Raw genomic sequence first — 27,870 nt, 5'->3', positions numbered from 1 at the left:
GAATTGCGCCTCAATTTGCACGAACCACAAGGCTGGGTTTATCTTCCAAAATGGTGGAATCTTGAGGTTCTTCAATGCTGCGATTTCTGCTATCAATGGTGCCCGTGCAGCAGCGTTTGCTGCTTGGCCAGCTGCTTCAGGATCCTGATCCACCATGTCCTCGTAAATTAAAAAGAGAAAAAAGGAAAGGCAAATAAATTGTAGACTTGTGCTTAATTATGACGAGATCACGTCGGGGTCACCACTTTGGTGTGTTGTACCAATGAAACACAAGATGTAATAAATTACAAATTAAAATATTTATTTTTCGGAATATAACAAAAACTGAACCACTCTGGACATCGAAGTTTTATTGAATGTCTATAATTATAAAATCGGCAGCTGCAGTCTGAGACAAAATCGTTGGTCACAATATTTGAATTTTGCTTTCAACCGATTGCAGAGCCTCCTGTGAGTGAGCGGTGACTTTGAGTTTAGTCATCAGAGTTGTCACATAGATGTCAGGACCGCCACAGTTCTGATTCGAAGTGAAATTCTATTCGGACGAAACTCGCAATAGCTTTTTAAATTCAGGGCGAACAAAAATATTTCGGGTGAATGATTTTCCGTACGAAACTCACAATAAGGCTGAATAAAACAAGGCAGCCCAATGTAGGAATACAGTCGTCGTTTGTAGCCGCCCAATATGGGTACAGATGCTACCTGCTGCTGTCGTTGGCCTTCTAGAAATAGGCTCATCCGCCACCAGTCTAGCATGCCACTACTTGCAGTTCTTCCACCTTTAGCGAGATTTTCTTCAACCCAAGGACAAGTCTGTGCCCATGCCAGCCATTCGGTCCCCTTTATGTGCGTTAGCGCGACCAACTCTCTACCACGTGGAGGTTCACGCCACTGGTGGCGTTTCCTAGCGCTCTCCAGTATTTTTAGAGAGCACGAATCTAAAAAATCCCATCAAAATAAAATCAGCTGACTTAAAAATTTCAATTAAAAATAATCTTGAGTCAAATTTGTTTATTTATTAAATTGTCTTTACAAAATGCCTTAAATTGCACCCATTTTTTCCTTATTTTTTTTTTTAGAAAACAAGAAAAAATATAATTTTTAAAATAATTTGCAAAATAAAAAAGAAAATTAGCAAAACATGATAAAAAATAAAATCTTACAAAATACAAATACTTATGATTACACTTTTAGTTTTGTTTTCTATGATTTACCATCGACCTTCATCGAAGCAAACTCATTGCTAAGCAGCTTCATGACATCGGCGTGCTTGAGATCGGGTCTTTTAAATTGCTTGTACTTGTCTTTGACAAACTTTGCAAAACCAGTTGGTTCCTTAACTGGAGTCAATATCGCATTGCCTTCTTTGTCCTTCTTATTTAGATACACTTCAATGGCTCCATGGCAATAGGAACATCGAATGTTTTCAACTTTCTTTGATTTCGAATGAGCGTGAGATCTTAAAAGGGGGCGTGGTCAAATTCATAGGTAAATTAATAATTTAAAAAGTGTTTGACTTACTTTGCTCCGCAAAGGACGCATTTATAAGTATATTTATACTCGATGTCGTATTGATGGCAAACTCCGATTTTTGGCAGTTCAGGAAATATATAGTTTGCTTTCCGAGCCCACGCCTTCCAAGTTGCTCCATGGCCACTCTCTCCGTTCAGAATCCATGTGGCTGCATGGCAGAGCTCATGAATAAGAGTACACCGCAGTCGATCGGCACTAGTCAACACCTTTTCGCTTAACTCAATCACACAAGTTCGATCTCCAAGTCTGAAAAAAGAACCACATTTTAATAAAGAACAACCCGAAGGACCCAAGAAACATCGTCATTAATTCTTTCAAGACCCCCGATTCCAGATTCAACTAAAAATAAACCTAACCTTTTTTTATTCATACAACGGCCAGCCGTGTTGGTAAGTTTTTTGTTCCAAACGAGAGGAACATTGAGCGTGTCATTGAAACACTTGGTATTGTAAATCTCGTACAGCCTCGTGGCCAGTTCCTCCTTCTTCAGTCTAAAGTTGTCCCTGTAATAAAGCGCGTCTGGGTGGCAATTTGATTTTCCCACACAAACTAACGAGAAGCTTTGAAATATAAGTTCCAAAAAAAGAAAAAGACAAAACCTACGATCTAACGACCTCAAAAATCCATATTTGTCTCGAGGCGTCTTGCTTATCTCCACAATTTCCCTCAGCTCTTTTTTGGATGATTTTGAAGCGGGCGTTTTGGGTGAGGCTGATGATTCGATGTCGATGGGCTTTGCTTTTGGAGTTTGAATCTTGAAGATGGGTTTGCCGGTCTTCACCGACTCCAAATACTTGTTGAATGGTTCGAATTTCGCAGGCATACGGGCTCCGGAGATCGACACATTCTCCTCGTCAATAGTGATAGCTTGTGCTTGCGCTCGCTCCTTTGGAGAATCGAAGGGGGCCACAATATTGTCCAAGTCCTCATTCACCAGAGCCGAGAATAATTTCCGCTTGGATTTGCTGTTTGGTGTATTGATTTTGGGCTTGTCCTCATATTTGCAGGATTTCAGAATCTCTTGGAGACGGTTTTTAAAGACTTCATCTAGAATCGAGGATAAGAAAATACATTCCATAAAAGATAAAAGTAATTTTTTTAAGTTTTACCATTATTGGCTTTTGGACTTGTGGAGACGTTATGATCTATTTCTACTTCGTCTTTACTCAGGTCCAGGTAAATAACCTCGTCGTCATTTTTTAAGCGAGATATAGCGTCTTGTTTTTTCTTGTTGGGCAATCGCTGTCTGCGATTTCTTGGTGGCTCCTTGTTTTCGAGTTCTTCACTTTTATCAACGCTCTTCTCCCAAAATCGTTCGGAATCGTCTGAGGCGTTGTCTGCCTCCGACTCGGTATCGCTGTCAACAATTTTGCGCCAATTTTGTCGCACTTCTCTGCCACTTCTGGTCTTGGTCGTCACGTCGTTAACTTTTCCGGATTTAGGTTCTTGGGCGGTTGGCTTTTGTTGTCGGCGACTCGGTTTTGGGGCCTTAAATTTGGGTTGAGGTGGCAAACGTGTGGAGTCCAAATCTTGGGGAATGTTTCTTCGAACTTATGGAAAATTAGTGAGGTTTGGGAATTCAGAGATTTGGTATACTTACAAATTGAAAAGTCAGCAAGAACGCTCTCGTCAGTTGGTTCTGGATTTGATTTTGTCACCTCCAACTTTGAATTCTGGGGCTCCGGAACTTTGGTGCTTCTTGATTTTAACACATCTGGTTCATCATCGATCATCTGAACTGATGGGCGCTGCTGCTGGTGCTCCTGTTGTACTCTTGCTTTCGTAGGAGTTTTCTTAGCTCCTTTGGGTGTTGCAGTTTTCTTCTTTGTGGAATCAAGTGTAACTTTTTTCAAGGAACGCATTACTTGAGGCGTCATCCATTGATCGCCGTACAATTCATTCAACAATTGTTGAGCCTTGTCCATATAATCAGCGGAAGGAGTTTCTGGCACGTTCTCGTTCTCGGGTATATCGCGTTCGGGTGGAGAATGTGGAATGTCTTCGATGGCTCGACTCTGATTGTTGTTTCCCTTTTGGGCACTGCTGCCGTTGTGTGGCTGTGGTTCCTCGACGATCGATTGACTTGTAGACTTGTCGTTAGATTGAAATGAATCTGTGAGCTCGGAGGAGTTTGAGTCATCCTGCTGGTGGGACACTTGGATCTTGATGTTAATCTTCGCTGATATGTTTATCTGGACCTGAGTATCAGCACTGGACATGGAAGAGTTGGTCGATTTTGATCTCGATCGAATCTGCGATAATGTTTCACTTCTCTTCAATTCGGCGACGTTTGAAGTATCGCATGATTGAGAAGTTGGTTGTGAAGGAGCCGGTGGTGGTGATGGTGATGATGGTGGTGGTGGTTCTTCTTCATCTGAGGTCTCGGCAATAGTCAGTGAGTCGTCGGGAATAGGGTCAGAGGATCGATGCACACTCTCATCGAGCAGCTCTGAGGCGACTTTCATCACAGGATTATAATGCCGCGAGCTTCGAAGGGACTCGTCTGCTCTCGTCATATCTTCTGTGTCGTCTAGGGCTAGTCTTCGATTTGAGTCCGGAGATGGATCTTTAATAGTGGTAGGGTCAGTCATTGATTCGGTGTCGGCTGTAGCGATTCGCCGGGCCGTTCCTGCGCTTCGTGAGTCGTTTTCTACAGTCATGGGCTCTGTATCAGCGGTGGCTATCTCGCGTTGTCTCCTCTCGAAGTCTCTATCCGGAGAGTCAGTGGGTAGGCCGTAATTCTTGCGGACATCTCGTAGAAAGGCTGCCATCTGGTTGGCTTTCACCATCGTCATATTCTGAGATGAACTTGGAGCAACGACTATCGATGATACGTTGAGTTCTGTTTCGTCTTCCTGGTGTTGCGCTGGCGCTCGTTCCTCCTCCTGCTCACTCTCCTCGTCATCATCTGAGGAATCTGAGATTGTTATAGGAGAATCACTTTCCTCTCGGAGATCATCATCATAAGAAGATGAGATGCAAATAGAAACATCTGGCTCTTGTTTTAGTTCAGCCCGTAGCCTAACGGGCTGTGAAACAACTTGTCCAGCACTTGCCATTCTCTGGTTCTCAGTGGACACAATTCGACTGACATCTTGGGGATTATGTTCTGAGCTTATTGTCAAAGGAAGAGCTGGAGGAGGAACTGTCATTGCCAAAGAGCTGACTCGCGAAGAGAGTATTTCTATTTCTTCTTCCAATTGTTGGGTGTTTTGCAAGAAGCTCACCATCAATGGTTCCATTTCAAGGGACTTTTCCACTTCTTTTTCAATCTCAGAACAATGTGTTGCGTCAGTAGCATTGAGTGCATTGACATGTCTATTACCCGACTCAATATTCTCAAGACTCGAAGAAGAATCTGTTCGCATCAGAAGATTCCCATTCCCCGATGAGCAGTTTATTTTTCTATCTTGGCCACCAGATTCTTCGTCAGATTCGTCCTCGGTGAGTAATTCGCTCAACAGATTTCTACTTATTCGCCTGTCTACGATTTCTTCTCGAAACCGAATATCCTGATCCTGCGGCATTTCAGATTTTTCTTGGATTTTCTTATTCGAAGAAAGAGTGAGCTTGGAAAATTCTGTAATATAAGAAAATAAAAATATCAGCTTCGCTTTGAGTTTTCATTTTGTACTTAAATCACAACTTTTCTGCACACTTACTTTCTTTTATTTTAGCACGGCATTTAGACGGATCAACTGAGTTAACAAATTTGTAATTATTATTGTCCATAAAATAAGTTTATCCCCAATAAACACTAAATATACAAAAATATAAAGTTCTGGCCTGGGATCTGGGAAACTCAAAGGGAAACAAGCTCTTTTTTAGTTTTTGAATGACTTTCGGTTTCAAAGCATTTCAATTTTTCAATCAAAACAAACGGTGATTGCGTACATTTTTAACAAGAATGTAGTAGAATCAAATTTTAGCGAATGGTGAGTTTCATGAGTGTGGTGATTAAAGTAAAGACAAGGGTTCGGTGGTGAGGTGACTTTAAAAGAGTTCTGACAGCTTAAGTTTTTATATGAGACATTTTATTTATATTTTTAAATTAATGGATTTCAAATACATTTTTAAAATGCAAATGGTATAAGTCAAAAAATGACAATGGTCAAAATATGACACATATCAAAAGTTTAAAGGATTTAAAAAGGAAGGAAGAAAATTATTTTTTCCTTGGGAGAAAATATTTGGAAAAATGTTTTTTTTTTTTTGTTATATTTTTGTATTTAAAATGTTTGACTATAATAATTTAATTTTTTAGTGGACGAAAAATGGATGGATTGAAAAGAAAATCCACGAAGAAAACCAATTGAAGGAAGAGCAAAGAAAATTTTTTGAGAAGATTTACTTGCGGAAAGTTAAATCGTCATGTGAGTATTTTTATTTTGATCTTTGTTAAATAAAATGGCATTGAAATGGTATTTGATTTTAATGATTTGAGCAACTTTTAAAAATAAAAGAAAAAGGAGTTGAATGGGAAGACTTGTCAACGACAGAGTCCATTCGAATGACATCAAAGAAAAAGAAACGGAAGAGGATGGTGACGATTTAATTATGTTTTTATTTCTGAGCTTTTTGAAACTCTGAAACTGTAAGTAAATAAGTTTCTTGTTTTGATATTTTAAACATTTTGTAAAAAGTTTTTTTAAGGTTAAATAATTTCATCTTTATGCGATTGTTTGTTTATATTTGTGAAACTCAAATTACTGAGTACTGAGCACCAATTCAAACAGTGAGCTAAGGTGAGCTGTTAGCTTTTTTCTTTTTTCATGTGGATCACGATCAAGCCGTGTAAATGGTGAGTGGTTGATACATTTTAAAGATGGCGTCATTTTTACGAAGAAATTTGTTTTCACTGGCTTACTACATATAGACTGCTTGTAGCCAACTTCACGTTGGAGTCATTTTCATATTTCTGTAGGTTCAATCTGGAAACTTGATTTTTGTTTACTTCATATACAAAGGAATTATGCACCGACAATGAAGATTGGGTTTTATTTATTTATAGGATGATGGAATGTTCGCTCCAAGGATAATCGTCACCATTGGAACTAAATTAGTTCCGGACAACTCACCTTTGCATCGAATTCACTTCATCTCCCAGCCCTACTCACACCTATATGTTTGGTATTGAGCGATGAGACTAATCATGCATCGATTGTACTTGGCATTCGATTGTCAGAAGAAACAACTATTCAAACACCATAACATGAAAGATCTGGAACGTGTTCTGCGACAATGTACAATTAATGGTGAACCAAAAACAGCAAATCATAGAAAAAAATTTGATTATTGTCGAAGGTGTTTTTTCAGTATGGAGGGTTCGATTGTCCGCTTGCCCGAGGTTATTGCATTGAAGAAGAAATACAAAGCTTATTTGTATTTGGATGAGGCGCATAGTTTGGGGGCGATTGGACCAAATGGTCGCGGTATTGTCGACTATTATGGCGCCGATCCGAAAGATGTTGAAATTCTAATGGAAACATTTACAAAGAGCTTTGGCAGTGCTGGTGGTCATATTGCTGGAACAAAGGTAAAGATTTATTAATAAGTGTTAATAGTATCCAAAACAAATTCCTTGTTGATAATAAAATAAAGGATAATGTCATTTTATAATTAGTTTAATAAGAATGTCATTTATTTGAGGTATCTTCTCAATATATATTAGTATAAAGTTAGTTACTAAAGATCTATTATATTTCTATCACTAAAAATAAATAAGTAAAGTAAAATTGGTTTCATTAAAAAAAAGTTAACATCCATCAAAAATCGCAGTGTTAAAAGCGTTTTGGCAACCGAAAGGAAACCAAAAAAAGGAAAAAAAGTAGTCGTCTAGCAGCGACAATTTTGGTTTTGATATTCGCTTAATAAATAAATAAATAAATTGGGTGGCGCAACAGTCCGTTGAGAACTAGGGCCTAGTGACTTACAACTCTCAACCATCCCTCTGTGCGAGTACTGTTGTCAGGAATGGAGGGGACCTACAGTTTATATTCCGAATCCCAACGGCTAATTTGAGAAAGCACTTTTTCATGACAAGAGTTACTCTTGGAGAATTTGTCAATTCCTCGCAAGAGGCAGTACCCGTGAAAAGACTTTATATGGCATAGGCAGGCATTGAATATTTTACCTTGCTGTTAAACCATCATGACATCCACGTACATTTGTTACATAAGGTTTTTCAACGAACAATCATACAAAGTAATTCATATACTATGTCCAGATTTAGATGGCTTTTGGACCCTTATATGTTTGCCGTCAACTGCTCCTACACAATTGGAGAAATTTGTACTTGTTAAAAAATTTTCAGAAACTTGTTTCCAAGTATCTTCTGTTTATTTCAGCATGTAATTTTCTTTTAGGCATATCCTTATTTTTTCGCATGTATCCTTAATAATTTCTCGTAGGGTTGTTTTACCTATGAGAAATTCGTAATGAAGAGACCGGAAACTTTTTCCCGTTGCAAGGTACCTATAGAAAATAATATTTTTATTAAGGAAATACAAATTAAGAATGCATCTGGTCTAAACAAAACCAAATCGGTTATTTTAAGAGAAGAATTCAATGTCAAATTATTCAGTGAATTATATTTTTAGTCAAAGAACTTCAAAATAAATGAAAAAAATTTGAAGACATGTTTTCCACGAGAGCTCAATAAACAAAAAATGTAAAATCAGGCCAAGCAGCTACTGAGCGGCGCAAATATGTTTATTTTGAGCAATTATTGTTCCTTTTGTCCTCGATAGAAGACCGCCCAACTGTAAGCAATTGTGAAATTGAAAAATTTGATGAAAATTTGGAGGTGTTCCTTACAGAACCACATAGTATACCCGAAGTTACCACACACATCCAAAAAAAGAAATCGACATATGAGCAGGATCTGTTGGAGATCTTAAGCGAAAGAATAGATTAAAATGTAGACGAAGACAAAAAATATTCAGTCTCTTTGTTACTATCGTTTAAAAAACTCAGACAGCGAAAAATTTGATGTCAAAATTGAATTTTTGCGCGTTTTGAAACGAAAAGGCCAAAACAAAGAAAACTTTAAAAATAAAGAATCACACAAACAACATCATCCGTATTCAAGGAACAATTCAGATTCCGAATCAAATTGGTTGGACGTGTAGCCATTCATTTTATTTTCTAAATACTGAATTACATTTTATGTTAATTTATTGCATTAATAAAATATTTGTTGTAATTAAAACATAATCTTATTTGTTGTAGCCGCCAGTCTTTCTTCTGGATATATTGTTTTCCTCCACCTGGTATTTTTGAAAGTTATTAAAGGCCGTATCAAAAACATTCGGAAGTAATTGAAGGAGTTGCTTGGTTGGGATCGGAGGTCTAGATACATTTTTCGTAATTGCCCTTTCACAAGGCGTTGTGAGGTCAACGGGTGAACCAAATATTGCCTTTTGGTAAGAGGTTTATTCCGTCTTTTTAATTCAAACGCGCATATCAGTGCCAATTCATAAAAATCTATACCCTGAAAATTGTATTGACTTTCAAAAAACAAAAAATATATTTTATATAATTCTGTATTCCAACAATATATCTACTCTTTTCTTTCCTAATCAAAAGGTTAGGACACGATTTTTGGGCTTTTGGTTTCGAAAAAGTTGTAGGTGCGCGCCTACCCTAAAAGTTAGTTTTCAGTTTTTATTTTTCGTGTGGATCATAGAGGAAATATATTATCGATTATAATATATTTCCTTTATGGTGTGGATCACGATCAAGCCGTTTAAATGGTAAATGGTTGATACATTTCAAAAATAGGGTTTAAGGTTTTCCTTAATGTATGTGTCAGAAGATATATAAAGACTATTAAACGAAATCAAACATAACATTTTAAATTGTGGTTTGTGAATTGGTGGAACGCGCCCAACCACAGTTTGAGATTCTGTGTTGTTCTGCATATAAAAGTCAACACAACAGTCAAGTTGACAAGTGCTTGTCAAAAAATGGAGAATTAAATTAAAACAATTTTCCTAACAACAATTTAATGTTTTATATAAAAATAAGTTCAATTGTTCAAACTTTGAGTTTTATTTTCTTAAATAAATATTGAGCACGATGAGAAATTGTTTTATCCCAGGATGTGACAGACTTTGTCGAATAAAAGGAACAATAAAACGAAAAATGTTTGTCGTTCCAAAGGTACAACAAAACTTCCCACATTATCTCAATAAAATTCGATAAATTTGATTTGATTCTTTGTTTTATTTAAAAGGATAAAGAAACATTCAATGCTTGGGTAGATGTTCTGCCGAAACAACGTGAACTTAAAGCCCACGACAAAGTATGCGAGAGGCATTTCGATGATAACGACATCAGCACAACCTACGACAACATCATCAATGGACAACTCTATAAAATGGAACGAGGACGACCTAAGCTCAAGCCAAAGGCTATTCCTTCTAAGAACTTTGACTGCGCAGAGGTATGGATACAAAACGGCTTCAAATTTCAATTCCAATTTTCAATATTTTCTTTTTTAAACAAAAATCTCAGACTACACGACGATTGAATAACTCGGTTATTAATAGAAAACACAAGATTCCAGTCGAGGAAATTACTGCAGAAGATACCCAGGTTTATGATTCAATGACTCTTGAAGAACAGGAACTGGAGGTGGACGGCGAGGTGCAGGAAATAACAGAAATTTGCCTTAAAGACACTCAAGTTCCTGAAACAACAACAGAGACGGCGGCGGCAATAGTGCCCTACGAGTTGAATTCCGATGAGAATCAAGTCGATGAGGGCGAAGAGAATGAAGCTCGTGAGCTATTCGAATCTCTGTATGATGACATCTACGAAGTGGTTCTGCCCAACACTTTGTGGGGCGTCCATAGATGTCCCGAGCACAGTTCAATATTCTTCTCATTTGTCGATCCGAGTATGCTGCGGACAACGAAGATGATCTCAATATCCTGCCATGGTGAAGTCAAGATCCTGCTCGGCAGTCGTTTGATGAATGAACAAAACCTTATGACTGACATAGCCTCCATAGAATCACTCACAGCTCTAATCACCGAGATTGATGAACTGCTGCTGTGTTCGAAAGTCTTTGACAATGAATTCTGTGAGGTCTCAATAAAAGATTCAGACTCAGAAGTGTGCGACGCTTGCGCACAGGTGGAAATTCTATGAGCAGTTGGTTTCTTTAATTTAAGTTTAAATATAAGTTTTATTTTGTATTTTGTATTAGTTAAATAAATAAACACGCACAACGTTGACACACAAAAATGTTAAATTATGTTAAATGGAAATTTGCCGGTCTTCATTTTTCTCTAGATGTTTCATGTAAGCCAAGAATATCGTCCACAAGAGACTGCACATGCTGATGAAAGGCACTCGATTTCGTTCGGGCACAAGTGAGAAGTTTATTGTTCCTACTATTGGCCAAATACACACTGCCACCTGGAAACGAAAAAAGACACAAACGTTATTGTTAGGATTTGCCACTGATCCCTCAAGAAGAATTCATTGTTTCATTTGATAAAATGAATTGATTCCGATGGAATCAATCAAATCTGTTTTCATGAATTGGGGTAAAGGTTTAAACTTGGGGATTTAAGCAGTCTATGACCTACCTTATACGTCGGTGGAACCTTATTTCTAACTTCAGAAAAAGCCTCTTCCAATGTTTTCATTTCCAACAAGCTCATAATGAAGAAGAAGCAAGTCATAGCTGCTGGAGTGTAGGAAATTTGTTCAACTGCCGCCTTAACAATTCCGGTACGAAGTGAAGTTTCCGGCCACATTGCAGTGGATAATCTAATCCATCCGTAGAGTGTGGGCGCAACAAAGAATCCACCATATAAACTAAATCTCAAGCATCGCCACCAATCAATTGTTCCTGCAATGATAAAGAATTAAATAAATACTTAGCTTTGATTTTATTGGACTTGGTTTTTAAATTTTACCTAAAGTTTTTCCTTCAATGTATTGTTGAATAATGCTGCTTGTAGGCCAAATGAGACTGTAGGAGACCATTCCTCTGGCCATGGGATATTTTGTGATTAATACTTTGAATTTACTGAGTAAAGTTGACATTTTGAATTTTGTTAGTTCTTATTTTCTACTGAAAATGAGATTTGAAAGCGTATTTGTAAAAGTCAAGAAAAATAAATTAAAAGTTAGGTTGTTTTGCTGTAGGGAACTTTCTTTACGCCAGCCGCAGCAACACATCCGATTTTTATAAAATGGTGTAACTAGGTTCATTAAGAATTTGTTAGGTTTTTTAATTTATCCCGGATTGTGTGTTTTTGAATGATTATGGATTTATTTACTGCTAATATATAAAACGAGAGTCCTAAAAAAGTCGGAAAAAAGGACTTATGTGTATTTGCTGTTAAATAGTTTTCATGGCTTATGTGACTTAAAAAAACCCTTAGATTTAGCACATACATTCACGAAGCAACTTATAACAATGACCAGAGACAGAAAATATAATATTTAGGATGTTCTTTTAGTTGCATCAAAAGTTGTCTCAAGAAAAGGTTAGTTCTATGAAAAGGATCATAACAGAAGTTATAAGCACTTAGAGATCTAACAGAAATACGAATAAAGAACAACGGTAGTGTATCTCGCATTAAAGGGGTTGTCCACGTTCCTTAATTGTGGTATATGATATATAGTGGTGTATGCCCATTAAATTCATACAACAAAAACTCTTACGTTCTTAGCAACTGGTTTTCGTATCTCTTTTTAGATAGAAATGAAGTAGAAAGTAGGACTTTGAGATCTCGTATATTTCATGTCCTGAAAAAGCAAAGTTGTAGATCAAACTTTAAGAGTTTTTAATCAGACACAGATTTAGTTGAACGAAATAATAGTACGTCATTAGCAAAAATGAAAAAAACACAAAAAAAGCATTAGGAAGATCATTACTGAATAAAAGAAAAAGTAAAGGACCTAAATGCCTACCTTGAGGAATACCAGAATTATTTGAAAATAGTTTAAAAATCTTTCAAATCGTAAGATTAAAATCAATCCCCCTTAGCAGAACCGAATGATTTCTAAAGATTTTAATTTGTTCAAAAAGAACATAATTATTAACTCTGCTAAAGGTTTTGGAAAAATAGGCGGATATAGTATTTACTTGGTACCCGTTTTTAATCTTACTTAGTCGGTAGTTATAACTGCTGACTTTTAAATAAATCAAAATGTACACACTTTGTTTTTGACAGAAGCTTCAAATATTTTAGGAAACTTAAAGTTTTGAAATAGGTAAGTACTCGTGGCATGATGGATGGTTGGTGCGTTGGACTGCCATGCCAGAGGTTCAATCCTTGCCCTGCGAAGAATTGACAAATCTTCCAAAAGTAATTCTTGTTATGAAAAGTGCTTTTTCAAATTAGCCGTTCGGATTCGGCTAAGAAAGAGCTTGAACAAGAAACCTTACGACGACGGTGTTAAAGAGAAGTTAATGAACTAATTATTATATCATCACGAAGCAATTCAAATGCTCTACCTTCAATACTGTCCAAGTGGCTTAAGTAAGTTGCAGGAGCACCATTCCAGAGATGGGAGTTATACTCAAGCTTTGGACGCAAATACTCTTGTAGATAACAGCCAGATCAGAAGGGGAGATACTGTTCTTGTATCGCTTTATGAAACGTTAACACCTTGCTGAATTTTTGGTGACATCGTGGAAGTCATCGTTCCACAAGAGGTGTTCATTCTCCTTGGGCGGGCAATGGGCAGGTTCAAGCATCATAAGGGACTTGAAAGCAAGGAAAGTTTCTGGCATCTGATTGGCCAGCTGCCAAAAAATTGCCTTCCAATTAAGGCATTTTTATTGGAAGCTTGACTAAAAAGTTAGTCAAGAAAAATCTCCCTAGTCAACTTATGTCAGAATGACAATCGATAATGTTTTTTTTTTTAATTAACTGAAAGTTGAACTTTATTCCTCTACGATTTATTTATTTTTCGCACAATTTCATTTAATATTTTGTGTAAAAGGGTTTCTCTTCAAATTGGAAAAGAAATAAGTAATATTCCTTTACAATTCGAAATGTAAATTGGGATGGACTTTAAGTTTGCCTGAGGAGTGTTTTGTAGACAATAATATTATGTTATGTTGTCTGTACCTGCCCAATATAAGGGACTTCATTTGCAGTCAACTTCATCCTTTAAATGTAAATTTTGACCAAGGCAAGTAATTAGTTTTTCAAGTCTTATGGATTTTAAAATCATAATTTTACTTCGCAAACCTTTACTTTAAGTTCATAGTACAAAAAGTACCAAGCAAATTATTGTCTACAAAACACTCCTTAGGCAAGCTACAAGTCCATAATGATTGACAAGGAACTCTTTTACAGAAAGAATTAAATGAAGTTGTGCAAAAAACTAATAAATCATAGAGTAATAAAGTTTAGCTTTCAGTTGAGTGAAAAAACATGCTCAACTGTCATTTTGATAGAAGTAGACTTGACTTAATAGTTAAGAAGATTTTTCTTGGCTAACTTTCCATTAAATTTGCCTTAATTGGAAGACCTTTTTTTTGGCACCTGGCCAATCCCTTATGTCGTTTGAACCTGACTCTTGGTGCAAGTGCAATCCATGGATAATGGCAAGTAGGGCATATCTCGCTTTAACGATAAAACATAGCATTGGGTTTTGGAAGCATTACATTCCACCTGGGTTTTTATTCCCCATTGTGCAATGCTGTTTAGGTCGGAATTTAATGAGCTTATCATAATTTGTCTTTGCAGTTCCATATCCCGAAGAAGAGGAATGTGAGTAAAAAAAAACGAATATGAAAAGCTAAGTGCAGCGAAACAATGTATTGAATTAGAAGTTGGAGCCAGGAGATCATTAATAAAATTGAAAAATAGTGTTGGAGATAGAACAGAGCCCTGGGGTACACCAGCATTTATTTTATGGCTTTCAGACTTGAATCCATGCAATACTACTAAATGTAATTACTTTTGCGACAAAAGAGAGATTCATCTAAACGTAAAGAGCCCCTGATGAAAAACTTTATCAAATGCTTTTAAAATATCAAGCACCATTAATTCTGCTTTCTCCAAAACGATGTAAGGATTTTCTCTAATGTTCGGTGAGACGAACTACGAGATCACTATTGGAACTCTAATTCATTAAATATCTCGATAAATTCAAAACGAAATCGTATTAAAAAATCAATGCGTAGTCAGGAAAAAGTTCCTGCCCATGGCAAGGAATTGACAAACCCTCAAAGAGTAATTTTTAACATGAAAAATTCTGCTCAAATTAGACTTTCGGATTCGTCTTGAAAGCTGAAGGACCCATCATTTCTGAAATACTTGTACACAGGAATGCTTAACTTAAGAGTCATAAGTCACTAGCCACTGGTTTTTCACGAAAATTAGTGCACTTAATTCGATTTTTTGATAAGCTTCTAGAAAATTTGTTTACTTTTCACTTTTCAAAAATAGAATATAAACTTTTGAAGTCTGGACTTTCATAAATTTGTTATTGAAGTTGAAAACGTCCAAAGAAATAGAGAGCAAACAAAAATACAATTTAAGGCACACACAATAAATATCTAGATTTGTGCATTGAATCTTTTGAACTTATTGATATATTTAAATAGTCCACATTTAGAAGAAAAAATGTCTTTGTTTTGAAGAAAAAAAACACGAGACTAAATTTTTTATCAATGACAAAAAGTATTTTCGATGAATTTTTTACAAACACAATGCATGAATGGTCACCATAATTTTAGTAAGTCCATTCATTGTCAATGTCCGATTGATAGTTTATTTTCTTTGTCAGATGCAATGCGAAATCTCAAGGCCGTAAACAATTAAAATATTTTGAATATCACTTAAAACCTTATCTTTCTTTGTATTTTAAATTTCTCTGGATAGAGAAAATACGTGTATTTTCTGTTACATCACAACATTCTAAAGTTTGTTTAAAAAAAATATTTATTCAAGATCAAACTTAATCACAGTTATTTGAGTTAAGTATAATTTAATTATTTTTTGAAGGTACCTGATGAAAATTTAAAAAATAATAATTGTTTAGATTTTTTATTATAAAACGGAACAGATTCGCGTCTTCGGTCGGCGACACGTTCTCGTACTAAGCGATCACACAAATTTTATCTTAATTTGAATTTATTATTTATTTACACGCGAAAGAAAAAAGAGAGCTTTCTAGTTTAGTTTAGTTTAGTAAGTTTTGCCAATTATACAACACTATATATGCTATTCTATTTTATTTATTGTTGTAAATTTTATTAATAAACGTTTGACTAAGAATATATAGATAGCCGTGCAAGAGCCTCTGTATATTCTGCAATTTCTATGAGGTATATGGTAAAGCTTATGAAATGATGCTGCTAGGTATAGTGCATCAAATAGTCTTTTTCTCAGGAAAATGATGCTCTCCGATATGATGCTATACAATTTACTGTACATACTATACAATACACCGCGCCAAGCAGACTGATAGATACTTTAATTGATTTGGTTGTTTTTATTCAACATGATTAAAAGAAGAACAAATTCGACAAAGTAAAGTATCTATTTGATCTTTCGAAATTTTGTTGTCTTTTTGGCTTTTGATATGAAGCCATAGAAATGTTTAATAAAATTTGGTGGAAAAATAATGAAGGCCTTCAAATAACGAGCATAATTTAAATAGGAAATAAAAGCTTGTTTGTTTTCCTTGTTTTTCTTTTTGTTTTATTTTTTCGTACGAAAAAGGTGGGTGGACTTAGATATTTCGCCAATTTGTCTTTAGGCATACGGATGTATGGTTTGACATTGGCAAAAATCATATTCTTAAATGCAGTCAAATTAAAAAATTTATTTTTACTTATGTCATTCATACAAAATAAATATTTTTTTTTGCAAGGGCTAAAAAAGAAGCTTTTAATCAACCATCAGAACTTATGCAAGTGGTTGCGTTAATACAACGACTCTATATTTTAAATCATCTAAAATCTCTTCTTCAATATTTTTAATCATCGAAATGTATTGTATTTTATGCTACAAAGGATTATAATTATTCAATTTATTCTCTTCACCATTTTATTAAAAATCAATATGGTAATATCTTCCGTTTTGATTTGGAAACATTTTGTATACTTAGTTGCTCTTTTTGTTGATGTCAGCTCCAGCAGGAGGCAAGCATGTCAATCAAAAATGTTTACCACCTTTATAAGAAATACGTGAGGCGTTTACATAAAATAACTAACATCCCTTTGCCATCCTAAATGTTTGCTGAAATTTGTCAAGATTGCAAAAAAGAGCCAGAGAATACAGAAAAATGTGTGAAATGTGAAAGATTACATTCAATTGAATGAATAGAGAAAAGAATCCATTCTCAATGGAGCTTGTTTAAATATAAAAATAATAATAAATAAAATTAAGAGACATTGTATTTCTATTAAAATAAAATTTGCATTTATTTTTTCCTTTACATATTATGTGAATGACTTTTTGGAAAAATTTAAGTAACATTATGTATTTTCTACAAAATACCAAACCATAAATTTATAGATACGCTATAACCAAAATAAATGATAATAACATACATAAATGCTTTTTTAATTATAATTTAAATAAAATTGTTCTATTAGCATTAAAACTTACATAGTAATATAACATTCGTATAAATATACAATAATAATATTTATTTTTTAATAACTTTAACTGAAACCTATGAACTGCGTTGTACTTTATTTTTTATTGTCACAGGTTAAAATAATCATGATAACATTTGTAAATTTTAATATTCAGGTTATATATGTACATACATTATATTAAATCTGGACAAAACTATACTTTTATACACTTTGACATTCATAGTTATTAATTTAGGAATCCGGTGGTATTCAATTCAAGTGTCTTTCTTAAGTTTTCGTCGATGGTGGCGGCGGCAGAGGTTTTAATTTTAATACTTTCGTGTCATCTTCCAGAGATTTCATATAAGCTAGATATGTTGTCCACATGACACTAATAATGCTTACAAAAACTACTCGATTCCTTTCTGGAACCATGGAAAAGTTTATTGTTTGTACAATGGGCCACACGCAAACACCAACCTTTATGGGGAATGAAAAATCAGAAAAACATTAATAAATGTTAACTTTAAGAAAAAACATAGGTACAAATAAATTCTCACTCACCTTAAAAGTTGGCCAAAACTTTAAACGAAGTTCTTCGATGCCATCATTTAGACTTTTGAATTCTAACAGATTCATGCCGACATAAAAGCATGACATTGCAAAAGGACCGTAAGAGACCTGCTCAACAGCCGCCTTTAATGAAATGGAAAAAATATGTAAAAAAATGTATGGTTTTTGTGTTATACTTACTTTAATTAGACCAATTTTAAGACTTGTAGCTGGCCACATTGTACTTGACAAACGAACCCATCCATGAAGCATTGGTGCTACAACAAAAGCTCCATATATACTAAATCGAAAACATCTTTTCCAGTCAAAGGTTTCTTTAAGATAAAATCATTTGTGGATTATTAGGGGATTCCAAAAGAAGAAGTATAATTTTTACCAAGTGTTTTTCCTTCGATTACTTGTTGAATAGCACTCCCACAGGGCCAAAGTATAGCATACGAGACCATTCCTTTAATTATAGGATGCCGTGTATTTAGCATCCTTATTCTTCCTGCCATCGATGCGTATGCCATTTTTAGTGTCTTTTTTGTTTTGTTTTCTCTTCCTTAGACCCCTTTGTAAATTATTGTGGCCTTAGAAGGAATGCACCTGGAAGGTTTGAAATTGAAACCATAGTTAGTTTTTGATTGTGTCAATAGAATTTTTAAAATTTATATAGGTATTTCCTTCTGAAGTTTAATTTTGTTTTTGATACAGAACAAAACTAAATAAAGAAGCACTGCTTTAAAACCTGATGAAAAATTAAACTCTCATTAACAATGCGATCAGAAAATGTGACTGTCTCAAGACCACTATGAGTTAATTATGATTAATTAATGTCCATGATACAACTGTTACGTCAAAAATAAAATGCACCTAAAGTTTTGTACAGCAAAAAAAATCTATAGTAGTTTGCAGTTCATCTCGACAAACTGTGTTGATTTAAGAAAAATATTCGTTCTTGTTAATTCTCACTGTTTTAGAGTATACATTATTTTGGAATTGACTTTTACGATTACGATTCAAGGACGCATGGTACTGCTTACACCACCCGCTGCTGATCATCATTAAACACTAATTAAACTTGTAATGTTAGATTGTTAGCCTCAGATATAATATTTAAAAAATTATACTTTAAAAACTAAATACCTAAGCAGAGCCTCTTCTGTGCTCGCAAATTCTTATCAATGTCATAGCTCGTTTCTCCAAATTGTACAAAATAAACATAATTATCTTTGAGCTTATAATAAATACCACAAGCTAACTTTTACGATTGCACATTTTCTTTTAAAAAACTATATTAATAACATATGTGTTCAAGGCATGAAGTTCCAACTAAAAACCTGCTTTGCCATAAATACCTTTTTATTGAATTTATAATTTCACACACTCAAATGAACTTTGGCCGTTGAATCATCGGGAAGTCCCTCGACATTATAGTCATTTATTTAAATGAATTCATTGAAACTGTATAATGGAATTTACTGACACAAGTTCTTGCTTGTCCTGTCACTTTTTAAGCTATGTATATTTTATAGATTATTTATTAGATTTATTTCACATTTATTAAAGTCGCAAATCGCAAAGTGCACTAAAATTAATGCACTTTATTTACATAATAAAATTAAAAACCGCTCACGCATTAAACAGGAAACAAGTGCTTTAAATATATCTAGAATCTATAGACTTCGAGCACGCTAGATAACGATGTGTAAATAAATTGTCAGACCACTAGACATTTTACTATTTAAACTTACTCGTAGTAGCTATGAGGGTTTTTTCCATCAGATGATAGGTAGGCATACAATTATTCTCATTTTGAGATTTATTTATTTATCAGTTTTAAATAATTTATCATAATTATTCGCATTCAAATGTTTTGTAGCCCGGTTAATTAAATTCATTACCTCACATCTCATATCGGTATCTATCTACTCTTTTAACTTCATAGTCCAAAAAATTCAAAATTGGCAATAATTCAAGTTATTTTCTTTTTGTTTCTGGCAACAACAAATAAAAATGTAAACAAAAGTCTTGTAGGAAGTACATAGACATAATTTGTAGACCGAAGAGTTTAAAAAGCTCTAGCACGTGGCTATGAGTATGACGTTGACCTTGTGAAAAAATATTTAGTTTACTATAGGTTGTAGCATTAAGTGAGATAGGTACTACATGCTTTTTGTTGGTATCTTTAACCTCATGATGATAGCTTTTGATAGGTAGGTTTTCATTTTGTGGTTCATTAATGATTACTCTAAGCGTTTCTATAACTTTTCACTACCCTTATTATATAAGTATAGTGGTATACATACACAACTTTTATTTAGATTTTTCCGATAAATCAAACAAAAAATAATCCATAATAAAATGATTACACAACTAAATAGATTGATAGGTAATGCAAATTGCAAACAATCTCAGAAAAATTTGTAATTCCACAAAATAATTATTTATTGATGTCACGCAAAACTCCATATCTATTTACAAGTTATTACTTTTATGGATTTGTAAACATGTAACATTTGAAAGAATATTTCTTTCTTACTAAATACCTTTAAAACAAAATCACATCACTTTAATTTGCGATAATCCACACCGAGGAACTCGAACTAACTGTCAAGTTCCAAGTGTAAGTGTCAAGTCTCGAGGAGAAAGTTCATCGTAAGACAAACGTTGAATTGAGATAACAAAGGCAAAAAGCTATTTATCAGCTGGTTCGGTTCGGACTGACGTCATTATATTGCAAAAAGCTTTGAGTGTTTCGTTAGACGTAAAGCCATTTGAGACTTGCCATTTGAAATAAATATATAAAAGTGCAAATTATATTACAAGCAGTACTTGAGCTAAAAAAGCATTTTTGGAAGGGATTGTAGTAGCTTTATATATAGAGTGTTTCTTTTGTTGCATGGAAAGTTTCGGTTGTTTGACAGTTGAGGGTGTTAAAGTATGTTTAGTAAGATTTGTCAATTTCAAACATTTTAGCGAATTTCAAAAAGCAATGCATACATTTTACGGTGTTTAGACGACTTTCCTTAGGCCAAACTAATGCATGTAAATCTTCTACTTAACCATAAATTGATTTATTCCAACAACATTTCTGAGTTGTATTAGTATTTAAAGTTCTCAAGCTCTTAAAAAAAACCTGATGTAAAATTTGTTGAAAGAAACTAATTTCTTATTTTTAAAATCTATTTATTTATTTTAATTACAATTAATCACGCAGAATCTTAAACGATTTAGTAAAATGTTAAAACCATTTTAAGCAATTTACTAAGCTAAAAAGGTGATTTATCTAATTTTAAAAGATTTTAACATTTTATTGTCAATTTGATAAAGCTAAAATCAAGAAATGGCTACTTTAGCTGTTACCAATTTGATAAATTTAATAACATCTGTACAATTAATTGTATAAGAGTAGGGGATGGATTCCAATTAATAGGTCCATTAAAACGCGTTGGCTTTATTTATTTCCACGAACTGTCGTTTTTAGACTAGTTCGGTAACCCTTTTTTTTATTCAAGGCATTTAGAACTTTACTAGTTAGCAAAACGAATAGAAAAGTTAAACATTTGGAGTCAATTAGCAAATTACTAAATATTTACAAAATTGCTACTTAGTAAAATGTTAGACTTTTTACAATATGTTGTTTAAAATGTTGTGCCATAAAGACTTCAATAAATTAATAGATTTTTTACATATTTTGAATTGACAAGATTTGATTGTCATCTATACATTTGTTGGCCGTCGGTTTATTTGTAATTTATTATAAAAATGCTACACTTACTCATTGATTGACTAACATTTCCTATGAATATCAGGCTTGTCTTTATCAGAATTTTTTCTTAGATCAATACCGTGTTTTGCTCATCTTCTGTTAAATAGTTTTCTAATTATAAAAATGATAAAGAGTATGAAAAATGCAAATTCTTTTTTTTTTTATTTAAAAATTATTTTATTTGTATTTAAATTAACTTTTTTCGTAAGTATATTCCTGTGGGTCAGTATTTTAGAAAATATGTAAAATAAGTCCAATTTTAAAAGATAATTGTAGCATAATGGCTGCACTTTTGTTAATTTAAAGATAAACGCTACAATATCTTTTAATTGTTTGTAGTTATTTAAAATTAATTAATGTTTTAAGGGACCTATACAATTTTCCAAAATATGCCATACAATTCTTAAAATCCATTTAGTTATTATTCAATAATGTAACAAATTATTATAAAAGTTAATGAAATTAAATAAATTTAATTATTCTTTTAATTTTCGGATTTTTTTATTTAACAAAGTTAACTTAATTTGATAATAAATTTTTCTCTGCAACTAACACATAACACCAGTACAAGATTAAATCATTTTTAAGTAAGCACAAGATTTTATCTTAACTTTTCTTTCTTTTGTTTTATTTATAAACTTAAATTTAATCATAAGATACTTAAAAGTTAAATGTTATTTGTTTGCTTTACAAAAATGAAATCTAAATTAATTTATTTATGTACATCACTATTTTAGTTATAAACTTTTAAAAAATAAAATAAAACTAAAAAATAATACTTTTGAATTTATAATTTACAACCTTAAGCATAAATGAAATAAAAAAAAATTATAATAAAACTATAAATGCTTATTTACAACGTTACATTTTTGAAAGGCATCCGTGAACAATTATTTTAAATTAATAAATTATTTCATTAAATATATGTATATGTATATCGCTTTTCGTTCGTATAGCAGTATATATATTGATGGGGTAGGGGTATAGCTACCTTAAAATTGAATGGATCTACATACATAATATAAAAAAATATGTGTAAGATTATTTGTATGTAAATTTATAAAATTGGTTAATTTTCAATGAGATTTTTCTTATTTTTTGCGGCTGTATGAAAACTTGGACGGTTTTGAAATCGATAGTTTATTTTGTGCTTAAGTGAAGACATTTTATGACTTTTTTTTGTAAGAGTTTAGACTTCTCATCAAGGTTCTTAAGAGGAAAAATATTTATTTCTGTAATCAAACTCCATTCATTTTTAAAATATGTTCGTGACGTAAACTTTATTCAATTCGGAATCCTGGTTTTGCTGCTCCTTCTATGTGTCGAAAGTTAGTAAAGGAGATAATAAAAGTCTTCAGTAGAGAATAGATTTGGTGACGAATTCTTGCGTGTTGCAAGAATTGGAATAAATGGACAACGCTTCATTTCTTTGTAAACTTTTGAGAACTATCCATTTATGAAAGTAAAACTACCATAAACCGCCAGCGGCTCGGAGAGAAAATTAACTTAATCTACATTCAGAGTTTTGGACAGTGTTTTTTTGTATGAAAGTCTTTAACTATTATTTTCGAATACAATATTTAATCCTAATATTTACAAACAATACAATAATTGTAATTATTTAAGAATTTTAAGTATAAAAGTCTAATGGTCATTTGATCGGAAACGTTATCAAGAAAATAACTTGTACGTATGTATGTCCTTTTTTAAATGAATATAGTATAGCATCCTACTTTGTAGTATCACTAAATGTATACATTTCCACTTGACACGTTGTTCGTTAGAAAATCCGATTTTTATTTTTCGCTCCCAAAAATGGTTTCTCTTCGGACATTTTTTCAATGTTACCGCTAAGTGTTGGATCGGGTCTTCGTCGCTTGAAGAAGCCGCATTTGTGCATCACATAAGTGACAATGGCTAAAAGTATAAGTCCTCCAATGATCGATAGAATTATAATCCACCATGGTGTTGCAGTTTCACGCGCCTGATCTGACAATTCTGGATAGGCTCGTGTTTCCACCTAAAAACAAATGATATTTTAATTAACAATAGTTTACAATTATTTCAACTACTACTAACCATTTCTCGATCATCGGAATCAATTTGTTCAACGGCATACTCAGTTGGTATTCTAACATGACCTCTCGAGACTATTTTCACCAGATCAACCCTTGGATAATCAGCTATGAATGTTGAATTCCACAGTCTCGCCTTGACATGCACATAAGCTTCAGTCTTTTGAGGCATATTATAAAGCTCACAATTGATCTTTATGCAGAATGCCGTTGCCTTATCACAATCCATAACGACTACATCGTGTTTTTTGCCATCTTTATCGGTGAGTTTTTCGGCTCGAATAATTTTAGCTCTATCGCGACGCACACGATTCAAATGGCCATCACTAGATGTGGATAGTTTTTCAAAAGATTCAGTTTTATCAAAATACGTATGACGATTGTAATAATGGGATTTGTTTGTTGGTCTAAGCATGTAGGGTTCTGGTATATGGAGAAGATCTTCGTGTGTCATCGATGCCTTTGCCTTTCGAGGCAGTTTTAAGGGATTGACCATGTCTGGACCGACAGTACATTCACCTTGAAGGGCACCTATGTAAATAAAAAAAATATACATACATACGTTTTTGGAATATCAAACATAGACCAATCACCCTTAACCTATTTTATGGATTTTTTGTTTTTGACATTTTTTTATTTTTGAAACGTTAAGGCTTGTCTCAAAAATGTTAAAGTTAGTATGATACTTCAGTTATTAAACTTAAATACAACTCAAGAAATTTCAAAAAATTCTTGAGAAGCAGTACCCTTCAATATTTTTTTTTCAATTTGTATTTAACGAAGTGACAGTTCAATTAAATTATTCGGTTTTTTAAAGAAATTATTTTTTATTGGATTTTCCAGAGTTTTTTCTTTGAGTATGGGAAATGCAAAATCAAGATCAGTTTGCATAGAGAATACTCAACCTCGAGAAAATGTTATAACAATTTCCTCGGAAGTTGCTGAAATACTAAATGATTTTGCAGAAAAGGAAAGCAATATTTATGAGCCAAAACAATTTTTTGAAGAAAAAATCGAAGAGTTGGAATACTTCAACAACAAATCCAATGAAATCATGGAAAATCAATTTGTGAAAACAGCACGTCAAGTGGATGAAAGACTAGAATACCCAAAAAAGCCTCCACCTTCAGAGGAACTTATACAATGTCGTAATCGTCTTGTGGATTGTTACAAAAGATATCCCAAGGAACCACTGAAGTGCAGCGAAAATGCCAAGGAGTTTCAAAAACTGTGTTCCAATAATAATTTTTAAATAAATGTTTACATTCGAACAAAATGATCATCTTACCTTCAATGATTGGGAGATCTTCTAAATAGAGCAACCATTTGCCCTGTTTCTTATCGTTGGCAACTTGGTGTGGCCAATAAATGGTAAGTGAAACCTTTGGTGCCTTCCATGGACCGTCATTGTATATCTGATGAAACACAAATCTTCATTCAGTTTCCTTCAATAGAGCAATAAGATTCAAAATGATTACCTGATAAGTATGAGTCACAAGTGTTCCTATATCTTCGAGATATTGCATGGCACTTTCACCCTTAATTTCTCCACCATAGAAGGATTGTTCGGGGCTCGCCCATCCTCTTAAACTTAAATCCGCTCGTTTGACTACTCTCACCATTTGTTTGGTGGCTGGAATACCGCCGATTAGCTTCGAAGTGGTATTTGCGAAAATGTCAAATATCAATTTGCTCTCCTCATCTTCTAGGCCACTTGGATCGAAACGAATTGACACCTGAATTGTTGAACCTCTGCGCATTGGATTACCCAAACCACAAGCCACTACGGTTTCATTGAAGCGATTGCAAACTGCCGAATTCTAAAGTGAAACAATTTTTAAGACAATTAAGTAAGTCTATAAATATTCAAAAGGATAACAACTGACTGTTTTCAAAGCTGCAATGTATGTCACGCTCTTCTGATGCACAATGAATAGTTGGGACTCATAGGCAGAATCAGCAGAATTGCTGATATTCACACTTAATCTCAGTTCGTCTCGTTCACCAAGGATCAAAGCGTATTCGTCATCTTAAAACAAAATCACAATTACTTACATTGTCTTGAAAATCTCAACAATCAAAAGAACCTACTTTGTTTGTCCAAATCAATCTCAGCGTCGAGTTCCAGGTTCGATTCACATGTATCATCATCTCCACAATCTTTCTGGAATGTACCCTCAAACTCTATGTCAGCCTGTGTTTTGTCGAGAATGGGATTCAAGGCCTTCAGCCCAGAATCTGGCAATTCAGGCTCGACTATTGTGTAATTTAGTCTAAACTTCAAAGGACTCTGAATGTCTCTGGTGTTCTCTTTGATATAACCAGTCACTCGGTGACAGTCTAGCATTCCATTGGTTCGTACAGTAACTTCGCGTTTGATGACATTCCTTCGTTTGTTGTCTCGATCGAAAAAGACTCGAGAGAATTTCTTCAAGTTCGAAAAAGTTTCGGCTTCGACAGTTAGCATAAGCTTGAGATCGGTTGGTCTTGTTGACTGTTCGTAAGGATCAATAGAACAGCATGCTTCGAATGAAAAGCTGCAGAAGGACACAAATTAGTATGACAGAAAAGTAATGAATCATAAGTCTTGAACTTACCAGGTCAGATTAGTTGAAACGTCTGTAAGACATCCCTCTTTTGTGGGATCGATATTCTTTAACTCTGTTCCTCGGACCTTTGTTTGAATGCTTATGATTGGTCTAGAGAGAAGAGCAACAACTGCCGAGGAGTTGTAGGCTCCTATCACAATATCCGGATACGAATTATCATCCAAGTCCGTTCCACCAGTTATTGAGCTCCCAAAGGTATTTATCGGAATCGGTGTGTTTCCCAGGTCAGAGGCGTGAATTATTTGTGCAGGTTTCTCCACGAGCCCTGTTCTTGAACCCAGATATATGTATACGACTCCACTCTCTTCGTACGGTGCTCCAATTGCAAGATCCTCACAATTATCCTTGTTGATATCTCCAATGTTGGCCAAGGCTGTACCGAAACGGCTCTCCACAGCCCCTGTCAATTTAAGAGTGGCTTTAAGGGGTAGACGACTCTTTTGATTCTGGTAGATATAAACAGCACCACCTTCATTCTTGGAAAAATAGAAAGGTGCGGAAACAATCAGATCCGGCTCACTGTCACCGTTGATATCAGCAGTCGTCAGCTCGTAGCCAAAACTCGAGGCAAACTGTTCACCTTCCAGGACAGTTTCTACTGGAATCGGGTTGGAATTTGCCTTATTGAAGATCACTACCTGACCATGACCATTACTGCGGGGTGCTCCAGCAGCATAGGACATCCTTTCACCGAAATAACGTCCTCCGGTAACAGCCATTCCCAAATAGCTGTACTTATCCACCGGTGACGAACTTTCCGAATGGTCACCATAATACATATTTTTATCGCGCTCCAAGTATTCTCCACCTATTTCCGTAACGAAAATCGTTCCGCGCCACGTAAACGGACCCGGTGTGCCCAAAACCATGGTATTATCATCCAATAATGCTCCAGATGTACCAACTTGACAAAAACCATAGTCTTCGTGAGCTCTGCAAATAAAAAACAAATTCATTAGTTTTAAAATATTCAAACTAAATGTATGTCGTCCTCGTTTGCCATGCAAAATGCATAAACACACCCTTTTCATCATGATACATTATAGTTTGTCGCTTAATTAATATTGTATACAAGTATGTAACCCACTTTTAGCGATTTAAGTAGTCGCCGCCGACGCTAGAAGTTAGTCTAAGTGTAAGAGAGTAATTATATTAATTTTCTCAAAGTTACTTCAAAATGAGTCTCTAATTCAGGACATGCACATCAAATATCAAAGAACGCGTGTACAGTCATAGCTTTTGTAATAGGTTAATCATCGTCCTTTTGTGAAAAAACAACCACTCCCACAGGATAGCAATTAAAGTTTGAGCTAGGAAACAATTGTGTATACACTTGATTTGTCGAGGTCATGTTTTCTTTTGCTAGGGTATATATTGGGATAGGATATGAAATAACTAGGAACACGTGCAAGGATTATTATAAATATTATTATTGAGATATGAAGAATAAAAGTCACGTGGTAATGAGAACTACATAAAGTACGTGAGGGTGCGTGAAATTTGAATCTTCTGAAGACATATTATAAAAGATCATAATAGGACATAACTTATCCTAGTTGAGGAAAGAACATGAACAAGAACAAAAACGCCATGTCAACAAAAAAGGAATAACTTTTAAAGTTGACAGTTGACATTCAAAAATAAGCATGACATTTTTGCACGCTTTCTTCTCTTTTGCTTAAGTGTTTTGCCCTTTGGGAAGTATTTCATACGCATTAATTTCAGGGATTCTAACAAACTAATTCATATCTTTTA

General features: G+C 34.2%; 5 protein-coding genes across 11 annotated transcripts in view; 1 reads left to right on the top strand and 4 right to left on the bottom strand.

The window, feature by feature from the left end:
* Nucleotides 1-1,087: 1,087 nt before the first annotated feature.
* LOC129946379 (germ cell nuclear acidic protein-like) lies at nt 1,088-5,344 on the bottom strand. The gene is made up of 7 exons (XM_056056535.1): nt 5,196-5,344; nt 3,134-5,113; nt 2,643-3,083; nt 2,137-2,580; nt 1,890-2,082; nt 1,522-1,779; nt 1,088-1,459 (listed from the first exon to the last, which is right to left on the bottom strand). Exons 1-7 carry the CDS (start codon nt 5,263-5,265, stop codon nt 1,204-1,206), a joined length of 3,642 nt encoding a protein of 1,213 aa, XP_055912510.1. The 5' UTR covers nt 5,266-5,344; the 3' UTR covers nt 1,088-1,203.
* A 4,135-nt stretch (nt 5,345-9,479) lies between these two features.
* LOC129946377 (uncharacterized) lies at nt 9,480-10,689 on the top strand. The gene is made up of 3 exons (XM_056056531.1): nt 9,480-9,696; nt 9,770-9,979; nt 10,051-10,689. The coding sequence occupies exons 1-3, from the start codon at nt 9,613-9,615 to the stop codon at nt 10,687-10,689; spliced, it is 933 nt and encodes a 310-aa protein (XP_055912506.1). The 5' UTR covers nt 9,480-9,612.
* An 8-nt stretch (nt 10,690-10,697) lies between these two features.
* On the bottom strand, nt 10,698-15,725 carry LOC129946378 (mpv17-like protein). Of its 3 annotated transcripts, none has more exons than XM_056056533.1 (4): nt 15,526-15,725; nt 11,466-11,620; nt 11,133-11,398; nt 10,698-10,959 (listed from the first exon to the last, which is right to left on the bottom strand). In XM_056056533.1, exons 2-4 carry the CDS (start codon nt 11,593-11,595, stop codon nt 10,798-10,800), a joined length of 558 nt encoding a protein of 185 aa, XP_055912508.1. In that variant the 5' UTR covers nt 11,596-11,620; nt 15,526-15,725; the 3' UTR covers nt 10,698-10,797. The 3 variants fall into 3 exon arrangements, with proteins under 3 accessions (XP_055912508.1, XP_055912507.1, XP_055912509.1); XM_056056532.1 differs by having other exon boundaries at nt 11,466-11,623; nt 15,526-15,719; XM_056056534.1 differs by lacking the exon at nt 15,526-15,725 and adding an exon at nt 15,363-15,411 and having other exon boundaries at nt 11,466-11,623.
* A 1,427-nt stretch (nt 15,726-17,152) lies between these two features.
* Nucleotides 17,153-20,346, bottom strand: LOC129947594 (mpv17-like protein). Of its 4 annotated transcripts, none has more exons than XM_056058219.1 (5): nt 20,209-20,346; nt 18,054-18,265; nt 17,858-17,991; nt 17,669-17,800; nt 17,153-17,584 (listed from the first exon to the last, which is right to left on the bottom strand). In XM_056058219.1, the coding sequence occupies exons 2-5, from the start codon at nt 18,187-18,189 to the stop codon at nt 17,393-17,395; spliced, it is 594 nt and encodes a 197-aa protein (XP_055914194.1). In that variant the 5' UTR covers nt 18,190-18,265; nt 20,209-20,346; the 3' UTR covers nt 17,153-17,392. The 4 variants fall into 4 exon arrangements, with proteins under 4 accessions (XP_055914194.1, XP_055914196.1, XP_055914195.1 ...); XM_056058221.1 differs by lacking the exon at nt 20,209-20,346 and adding an exon at nt 19,969-20,115; XM_056058220.1 differs by lacking the exon at nt 20,209-20,346 and adding an exon at nt 19,018-19,207.
* A 1,542-nt stretch (nt 20,347-21,888) lies between these two features.
* LOC129944612 (integrin alpha-PS1) overlaps nt 21,889-27,870 on the bottom strand; it is a 94,931-nt gene continuing 88,949 nt past the window's right edge. For both annotated transcript variants that reach the window (XM_056054156.1, XM_056054157.1), the window contains 7 exons: nt 26,104-27,048; nt 25,598-26,043; nt 25,393-25,535; nt 24,985-25,326; nt 24,795-24,921; nt 23,511-24,037; nt 21,889-23,451 (listed from right to left, as the gene is read on the bottom strand). In XM_056054156.1, coding sequence (XP_055910131.1) covers nt 23,212-23,451; nt 23,511-24,037; nt 24,795-24,921; nt 24,985-25,326; nt 25,393-25,535; nt 25,598-26,043; nt 26,104-27,048 — 2,770 coding nt within the window. In that variant the 3' untranslated portion in view covers nt 21,889-23,211. The remainder of the gene's footprint in view (nt 23,452-23,510; nt 24,038-24,794; nt 24,922-24,984; nt 25,327-25,392; nt 25,536-25,597; nt 26,044-26,103; nt 27,049-27,870) is intronic.

The sequence above is a fragment of the Eupeodes corollae genome, chromosome 2 (assembly GCF_945859685.1).
Source record: "Eupeodes corollae chromosome 2, idEupCoro1.1, whole genome shotgun sequence".
Classification (NCBI taxonomy): Eukaryota; Metazoa; Arthropoda; class Insecta; order Diptera; family Syrphidae; genus Eupeodes; species Eupeodes corollae.
Note: the sequence above shows the minus strand (reverse complement) of the source record. Positions and strands in the feature narration are given on the sequence as shown.